The 9594-nt window shown below is 47.4% G+C and overlaps 1 protein-coding gene across 2 annotated transcripts in view; it reads right to left on the bottom strand.

The window, feature by feature from the left end:
* Positions 1-2706: 2706 nt before the first annotated feature.
* Positions 2707-9594, bottom strand: part of UNC5C (unc-5 netrin receptor C) — a 269800-nt gene continuing 262912 nt past the window's right edge. For both annotated transcript variants that reach the window (XM_069784212.1, XM_069784203.1), the window contains one exon: positions 2707-9480. In XM_069784212.1, the coding sequence (XP_069640313.1) occupies positions 9315-9480 (166 nt within the window). In that variant the 3' untranslated portion in view covers positions 2707-9314. The remainder of the gene's footprint in view (positions 9481-9594) is intronic.

The following is a 9594-nucleotide window of genomic DNA, read 5'->3' as shown; positions in this document are numbered from 1 at the left end:
GGAAAGCCCCATGCTTGCTGCACATTGTCCCTGGCATGTCACTGTATCCCATAGTTTTGGGGCTGTTTCTGCCCCCCTTGGCTGCACGGTGCTGAAGGCGATTCGGTGCTTCAGCACAGCCCATCTCAGCTACACCTTCTCCAGCATGCTGCTGAGATAGGTGTTTCTGCAGCTGCCCTCTGTTCCCCCCATCCTGCTTGCTTTGTCCCCTAACTTTCCAGGTATGGCTTTTTTGGGGCAGTCCTAGACTGTTCTCATTTTCTTTCCTCTCCACCTTGCTAGGTGCATGGCTACTATTTAGCCTTGGGCTTAGCTACCCCTATCTTCTGCAGCTGCATGCAGCACTGGCACTGTTTCACTTCCATTTGAGGTTGGCAGAGTCGTGCTACTATCCCCTGCCAAAACCAGAGCTCTGCTTCTTCCTTAAACACACCAAACCATGCCTTTCACAACCTGGGAAGGAGAGTTGCAGTCTCACCTTCAAACGCAGAAGCACTGGAGCAGACACTTCCAGGAGTCTCAGGAAGAACAGCTGAAGGTGAGGAACCTGAAGGAAAAGTCCCTGAAGATAAGGAGGGAACTGCTTGGCCAATGCAAAGACTGCAGGCTATGGCAGACCCAACCCATGGGGGTGTCAGAAACCAAAGGAAACTTGAGTTCGGCAATACATGTAGACAGGGTGGGAATAGAGGGATGGACAGAAAAGAGCTTGTCTCCTGTGAAAGCTAAGTATGCAAAGGGAAAGGCCGACAGACACCAGGAAATCTAAATGCAGTGACTGTGTCCAAAGTGGTCATCTTAATTTTGCAGAAACCAGCCCTGCCCGCAGCTCAGCTCTCTTTCGCTGTGGGACCATGTGGTGGACGAAGTTACCATTGAAGAAGTTATGCCTCGTGTCCCTTGGGCTACAGATCCTCCCTTCACGTCATAGCTCCAAGTCCTCTTCATATATAATCTACCTCTTCCTGTTATGGGGAAGATAATAATGAAATAATAATAATAATAATAATAATAATAATAATAATAAAAAAAATAGTTTTCCCTCTGTGTTGCCAAAGGTCCAGTGGCTTTTGGTTGGAGTAAACCTGTCACTGGCGCTTGGCCGCAGCTCTGTGCCATGCTCGATGTATTTGAGCAATGCCCAGTATTTCATCCGGACTCGGGGCATCAGGTCTTGGCTCAGTAACCTTCCAGTCCTGCCAGTCCCCAGCTCCATCCCCAGTAGCTGCAAGGGACAGCTGCCTGAGCTGGTACTGCGGGGCTGCCTGTGCCTGCCCTCCAGCAAAGAATTGCTGCCCGTTAAGTGCAAATAAATTACAGGAGCCAGTGGGCATATATTGCCTACATCCCGGTTTTAGCAGAGAAGCCAGGGAAACGGAGGAGCCTTGTGTTAGTGACACACTTCATTGCGGAGCGTTGAAGAAGCCAGCGGTGTCCCGTGCTCAGGGAGAACAGCCTGAGCAGTTGTCTTCTGCCCACCGTGTAGCTCGCATTAAAAATTGCAATGGGGGGAAGTAAAATAAAGCTACCTTGCACCTTGGGAAAAGCTTGCTGTAATCCAAGGGGATGGGTTTTTAAAGGTCTGCCCTTTTCCAGCTGGACTGCAGGGACTCGCAAACCTGGCAAATGCACTTGTTGCCACATTCTCAGCTTTTGGGCTGTGTGCTGTTTGGCTTTGTACACTATCGGAATGCTTCGGCTTTGACTTAACCTTGACTTACCCCTTGCAGGGAGAGCCGCTGAGCGAGCAGCTGCGGGTCTGGCGTATGAGACGGCCAGGGCTGAGCGTTCCTTGGCATGGCACAGCCGGAGAGCCTGAGGGCCAGCAGGCAGCCCTGCACCCCCAGGGCGTGGGATTGGGATGGCACAGGATGGGATGGTGCTGCTGGAATGGGATGGTGCTGCCCTCGGCAGCGCACAGGTCTCCGTATCGCCTCCATCCCGGGCAGGATGAGCTCCTCAGCCCAGGGCTGACCTGCTGACAAGGAGCTGGCTGTAAGAGATGACTGTTTCCCCACTGCCACCCCACACCTCAGCTGGGAGAAGCAGCTGCATGGCTGTGCTGGGGAATTGCCTCTTGCACCCCAAGAAATTTAATACTGAGCACAACAGGGCTAAGGTGAGAAGCAACCACCATCTCTGACAGTGGGGAGTGGGTGCAAGAAAGGTGAACTTCAGTGTTCAGGCATTGTATGCACCTGGCTAAATAGGACATAAGCTGGACAAAATCACCTTGCCCAAGTGGCATTTAGTTTACCTCCAAGGCATTTGTGACGAGCCCAGTGGGCTGCTCCCCTCTCTAACAAAAAGGCTGGATGCAGGGAGGGGAGCTGAGCTCAGCAGCTGAGGACACATTTTCTTGCCTGTTGCTTTTCTCCACCTTTGGCTGCGGCCACGAAATGCAAACCTGAGCAAAACTGTCTGGGGTGAATCCTCCTGTAGCTGCTGAGGTAAAACTCCATGGGGATGCACGAGTATTTACGAAGTGCAATGAAACAGCCTGCATGGACATGTGCGTGTCATGAATGAATAGTATCTTATGAGGCAGACTGCATTACAAGGAGTTCTTGTGTGCAGAAACCTTCCTTCTGAGCAGGCAATTTTTTTTTTGAAAAGGAAACTAAATAAAAGGCTCCTCTTTCTTTCCAAACTTCCAGGAACTAAACAATTGAACACAAGGTAGTGGTGTATTTTTTTTTTTTCCAGTTGCTTATAAATATAATTTATTACCTGTTTAAAAATTCTTTCTTACACTTTGTACATGTCAGGCTGACAGAATAAATGCAGGCATTTACAAACAGAGGGAAGGAGAAAAAGGGAGGGGAATAAGAGGCACACTCAGAACTAGTAAGCCACACCTCCACTGTACAGCAATACAAATAATGCAATGGCTAGCACTTCTCTGGTAGTAAGTCTTTAGAAAAGGAATTGCATAGAAGATACAGCAATAGGGAAATCAAAACCAAAATATTTATCCAGATCTGAATAGCAAAGAAAACAAATCCTATGAACCCTGGCACAGCTGAGACATGGGAAGAGGAGGGAGAAACGTGATACACCCTCTCGGCCCAAGTCGCGCAGACGTTTCATTTCCTGCGGGCCCTCCTTCTTTGCTTTGGAAAGGTACCAAAGGTACCATCTTAACTTTTTTTTTTTTCACTCTTCAACATTAACAGACAGAACATGTGTTAGCAAAAAAGTCTACCACACAGATGTGCCAAAACGGTAATGCCAGGTAATGCCAAAACTTCTCTCTCTCAGTTGTGTTACTCACCCTGCTTCAAAGTAGGTTATTGGCTCACGGCTGGGGGGGTGTTTTTGCAAGGCGCCTTGCAAGATCTATGAGAGAAGAGTGTTTTGCTTCTCCTTCTTCCTAATTTTCTTTACTTTCCAGACTGATTTTGCTTTTTATTTGTATTGTTTAAGGTCCCAAATTTACTGGCAAGCCGTAGCAAGAGCCAGCTGGCAGCAGCCAAAGAAGCTCTTGGGGCCACGCAAGCTTTTCTCATCTAGGGGCTATTGTCCCACCAGCTGCAAGCCGGCAGCTGGAGACCAGAGTGCCAGTACTCGGAGAGCCACCTCACTGCTGCGGGAGGGCTCTGCCCGATTACATCCCGCTTCTTCACAGGCATCCAGAAATTACGCACATGCCATGGCATGGGTTGCTTTTGGAGAAAAGGGCAGGCCCGGGGTACAGCACACATAGCAATTCATCTGTGTAAGCAGTCAAGGAGACTGAACCGCTATTAAATACATTTAACCAGCATCACAGAAAATGTGAAATACCTATTCAGTGATGGAGGTTTGTGGGAACTCTGGATTATCATTGCTTTTTTGTACAGGCAGAGCTTATCAAAGGACTTTCAGATACAGGGATTTTCAGATTTCAGGGAGCAGGTGTCAAGCTTTGAGGACAAGTAAGTAAACTAAATGCTCCTATTTCAAGCAAGGAGCTTGACCTACCAATCTTGAGGGCTCATTTCTGTGGCTTTGGTTCAAGTCCAACTTAATTCCTTGCCAGTTTTTACTCTGTTGGCTCTCGATGTACTGCCTATTTGACCTTGCAGCGATGATGCAGCACTGAATTTTGACCTTTACCTTCCCAAGCAAAAGTTGGTCATAAGAGGATGCTTACAACTAACGTCAGAGCTAAAAGCCTCCAGCAGCAGTTGTCCTTTATTTTCTCCTGTCTGTCTGTATGTACATACACACATAACACTTTGCATTTCTGTTAAATTCCCACTTCAAAGGATGTCCGAGATACATGCTTCAGCATTTAAAAATCTGCAGTGCAGCTCATTTTATGAACTCAAGGTTTCACACACAAGCTAGGAACGGACTGCGGTGGTGACCCCAAAGTCAATACCTCATTGGAGTCCTTGTGGGAAAAGGGCCAAAGGTTTGGTTTCCATTCACAAACCACTCGCATCTTTGCACTGCCCGATATTAAGCAAGCCAGCCTGCAAACAATTAGTTACTTCGTGGCCAGACGAGAGCCAGAGTAATACCTGAAAAGACTTCTGAACACTTAGTAAGATAGTTTGCAAAGTGCCCTGGACATGAGATTAAAAAAAACCCCCAACCTCAACAGTATCATCTTGTTTAAAATTAACCTCAGAGATGTGGTAACTACTTGGCTAGAGCATACAATGGTCTAAAGGCCCCCCCCCCCCCCCCCCCCCGCTTCCCCATACCCCCATCCCCCAAAACAAGAAGAAAAGGAGAACCAAAAAGAAACTATTGTAGGTAGCAATACAAGACATTAGGACGCTGTCCACAATGACGGACTTACAGCATGTAAATACATTTATTCTATATGTAATCAACAGAAATAGCAAGAAACCCAAGGAACAGACATGTTTTGCTCTGTGGGCATCCCAGACTCCAACATGTCTCATGAGTGTCTGCATTTCTGCCAGTGATATGGAAAAAAAAGAATCTCGGTCTCCCATGGGAGCAATTCTTGACTGAAGAGACCCTCACTGCCTCAAAACTTTCATGATTCAGTAAAACAGCACTTAGGTCTTGCACTGTTTAGGGAGATACAATGGATCAGCTGTGATCAGAAAATTCAGAAAAAACCCAACCAAACCCCAAACTTACCCTATACACTGACAGCCACCTTTACAAGAACACAACACAAAAAGAACTGAAGAAAAACTCAGGTGAAAAGGACTGCCTCTGATAGTGTTTCTTACTCGGAAATGAGAGGTCTTCCTTGAAGTCAGTAGATATTTCATATGTATTTATATAATATATATATTATTTATAGCGCTAGCAATCAACATGTAATGAAGAGATGGTGTGAAGAGCAGCAAAACTGCTGCAGCACATAGCTGAAGGTGGACAACTAAAAGGATAAGCATTTCAAAAAAGTAGTAATAACTGGAGGATAAGAAGCCTGCAGCCATTTTTTTTTTTTTTTAAAGCAGATGTGCTTACCTGACATAAAATGTTACAACAACTTTTAAGAGTCGGTTCTGTCTGCCAAACTTATTTGCCATTTTCAAGAGCTGCCCCACGGGAAAGCCTTTTCCCAAGTGATGTTTCTCGCCGTGGCGGCGGCAGCATGTTGGAGCAAGGGCTCAGCCCCACGAGATGGCACTGTGTCCACACAAGCCAGGCGGAGGGACTGCTGCTGGTTTTTCTCCCACCAAAAATGATATTCCCGAGCAGATCTGGCCACCCTTGCTTCCCACCCTCCCTCCTTGGGGCAGCAGGATGGGGGATGCCGAGGGATGCATACCACCAGCCTGTGCCAGAGCCCTCTCCCCAGCCACACACCCTGCCACTGCTGTACCCCTTGGAAAAAAGAAAAAAACTGAGCAAAATTAATGCAGGCGGAGTGTCGTGTGAGGTGGGAGCTGTCATTAGTAGCGGTGGCAAAGCACGAGTGCGGAGCTGCTGGGACGAGGTGTAGCTCTGTGGAGGAAACTTCCCCGTGCCCGGCAGTCCCTGCTTCTCCCTGCCCTGTCAGGGCTGAGGCAGCTGGCATGGTGCCGCACTGGGACCCTGCAAAGGCTGATGGAGCAGGGCCTGGGGAAATCGTCCAGCCCGTGCTTGGAGCAGGCAAGGGGTTTCTGAGCAGTTGGGGTGGAAGAAGAGCAGCTCCACCTCCCAGTGACGGTGATGCCGCTGCCCTAGCTGGCAGTGATGTTCTTGACCTCCATCCACCTCTGTGGATGCTCCTCTTAATCAGAGCATGCCCTTTCCTCTCAATAAATCCCCTTTACAGTGACACTGTAAAAGGAAAATGACCCAGAATACTTTAAGAAAGATGCTCATCTGTTTTCTTGAGGGAGGCATCGGGGGGTAGGTCAGAGAGCTGGCAAAAGGAGCATCAACTCATAGCGATACAGGTAACTATGAGACACTTTCTGGCAAGGCCCCAGTGAGAAGAGTGCACATGCTGTCCAAAAAAGCAAAAGCTGAGAGCTGGGAGTCCCAGTGAGCCTGGGCATCAGCTAACAAAGACTGAGCTGAAAAGGGGAAGGGGCCAAAGGACAGTTCAGCTCATGCACCCATCTTGGAAGAGGAGTCACGCAGGAAGGGTGAAGAAGCATGAACTAAATACAACTGGTTACACCTGAAGATGGCACAGGAGGGAGAAAAGCTGAGCCCTATCTTTTAAGAGCCATTTTAGAGCTCCAAGGTGAGTAAAAAACATAGGGAAAGGGCAGAGCTGGTTGCCCCAGTCAAAGCCTCCTGAAACTGAAAGCAAGATTTCCATTAGCATTGCAATGGGCTGCATCAGATGCCCAAGGTGAAAAAGAAGATGGCTTGTTGTTGAAAGGATGCCCTTGACATCTCCATAGTAAGAGAAAGTGGGGTTTATGTGGCAAAATGAAGGCAGATGTTGAAAGTTAAAATGTATGTCCTCTGGTCTCTGGTTTTGACTGAAATGCTGGTTTGCAAACTGCCGGGTTACCCCTTATGAGGAAGGGAGCACTTTGTGATTGCTGCCCAGTGGTCAGTCAAAACCCTGCTGGTGTCAGGGAGCTGAGAAATTAAAAACAAAAAGTCCCAAGCCTATGAAAATGTCAAATGGGAAAAAGGTCAGATGAAATTTTCCTTTCATTTTGACCAATGACATTTTCAAAGTTACCTTTAAAGGCGCAATCTGGAAAGCCTTGGGGGAAAACAAAACCAAAAAACACAAAAGAAAACAAACCAACTCTGGTCTTGGGAAGCACATGGAGTGGGAATACGTGCGTGGGCAGGGGCATGCATGTGTGCATGACAGCAATAACCAGGGCCTGGCTGGAAACCTGGAGTGGCCAGGCTGGGGAAGAAAGCCTTTTCTGCACCAGAAGTAGAGAACAGACAAACCTGGCAGTAAAACTACTGCGGTCCTATGTGCTGTCATGTACCAAAGAGTCAGTCTTTTCACTGAGCAGAAAATAAAATAACATTTGCAGTGACAACCGAAAAAGCAAGAGTTCACTCCTTTTGCCAAGTTCCCACTTCACCTGTTTGTGGTGGCCAAGAGGGACATGGCTGAGAGGGACGAACGTCCCCCCAGTCAGCCAGCGAGGACCCGCACTGCCCTGCCCAGGTGCCGGCGGCAGAGGGAGTGCTGAGAAGGCAGCAAACCGCAGTACACGGGATTTCGACTTCACCACTCCATTGCCCTACACTGGCCTACGCAGCAGAGGCTTCCCTGGCTGCAGCAAGCCTGGGAATACCTGCGGAGAGCCACCGAGTGCATCTCACCCAGAAATGTCCCAGCAGAGGACTCCCAGTAGCCCTGACCACCACAAACGTTACGGGACGCAGTGGGTTTCAGTAAGAGCAAGTACCTGCAGCTCTGTGGGAAGTTAACTGGAGCTGCTGGCTCTCAGACCACTTCAAAGCAATGCAAGACATACAGAGGCCCACCTTGGATGCAGACATCAGGTGGTCAATGTCAGTGCCTCCACATGCTTACACCCGTGCTCCTGAACCAGTGGTCTACGTGTATTTGGACTGGGAGGCTGTCAGTGGTTCACAGCCACTGTCACTTGGGACAGGATTACTTCTTGGAGCAACCTGGAGGCACCAAGGTGGTGCAAAACATCCTAGGGAGGGGTGCTGCGTTGCAACCTTTGCAGGTGCAGATCAGTTACTTCAGCGGAGCGTCACCAGTTTATACCACCTTTGCATCGGGCATGAAGCACAGCAATGCTAACATGAGGTGAGCAACCTGTGTGGGCTAGCAGAGGACTTTGGAGGAGGAGTAAGATGGCTGGAGAAGGGAAGGACAGACATATCGAGGGACATGTCCTAGAAGACCTTCAGGAAGGGGACAACAGGTTCCATAAAAACAGGAATAATTCTGCTGTTGACAAAATTAGAAATGAAGTAATAATAATAATAATAATAATAATTATTATAGTCCTTGCACTAGATACTAATTAGTAAATAATTATCATAGCAACTTCTCTTTTTAATTTTTTTCTGGGTTTCTTTTTCTTCCCCAAACCACTCTGAATTGCATATCCAGCCCCCTCGTATTGCAAAGGGGTGGAAAGGGTGTTACATTGTGAATTGAAAATTAACTCCAATCCTACATTCCCTGCTGTCCTACAGCTATTCTTCACACAGGCTCAGTGGGACTTGATCAGGGAAGGAAGGGGACGTTACGTGTGTTCCTGCTTAGCACCCAGAGTACCTGCTTTCCAGATGCACACCTCTTAAGCTCTGATTTTCTTGTTGGGTTTTTTTTTTGTTTTTTTTGTTTTTTTTTTTTACAAGTAGGTCTAGGAAACAGAACAATGACAGGAGGATCATTGTGAGACAATCGATGTGCAGAATTGTAGCCAAAATCTGAATTCACCAGAAACCAATAAGCTGAAATAGCCACAACCAACTGTCCATAGCTTTGTCTAGAATGGCTTTAAACAAAAAATATAAAGAGCCATGGACAGTCTCCTTACCCCTGTCCAGAATTTGATGTAAACAACATCCATAGAAACTGGGATTGTTAAGAAAGTTTATCCATATATCTGGATAGCAATAAAAAGCGTTTCCTAGGAAACTGTAAAATCCTGTACCAAGCAGTGTACAGCCAAGCCGAGAGGAACATTAGGTTGATTTATATTTTCAAGGTACAAGTTTGCATGATTTCTTTTAGATCCTGTGATAATGTACAAGGAGAGCACGTGTGAAGGTCAGGGCTGGTTTTTTTTGTTGTTGTTGTTGTTTGTTTGCTTGCTTTTTCTCTGAAATGTCTCTTGTGTAACTCATTGGTCTGGGGTTTCATTTCAATTCTCGTTTGTAATAACAGGGCATTACCGCTCCCTGCGTCTGTCCTTCCTGTTCACGCCAAGGCTGCATCAGTAATTTCCTTCTGCTGCCAAAGAAACAATGGTTTCGTGTCTTCCCATTTCTTCAAGAACCGCTGCCAGCATGCTCAGGTTGCCGTCAGGGAAATTCTGGGCTTCCCAGAGATCCAGGATCACCCCGGTGGGACTTGATTTCGTAGCAAAATAATTTAGGTACCTGCAACAAGCCAAATGGAAACTCATTTTTTTGAGCTGCATGAAGGCTACCTGAATTCATATGATTTCAGCCCATCCCCATTGCTGGTGCCGGCAAGGTGCTCATCTCCTGTGC

Source organism: Haliaeetus albicilla, chromosome 1 (genome assembly GCF_947461875.1).
Source record: "Haliaeetus albicilla chromosome 1, bHalAlb1.1, whole genome shotgun sequence".
Lineage (NCBI taxonomy): Eukaryota > Metazoa > Chordata > Aves > Accipitriformes > Accipitridae > Haliaeetus > Haliaeetus albicilla.
The sequence above is the reverse complement of the archived record's forward strand: the minus strand, read 5'-3'. Positions and strand labels throughout refer to the sequence as shown.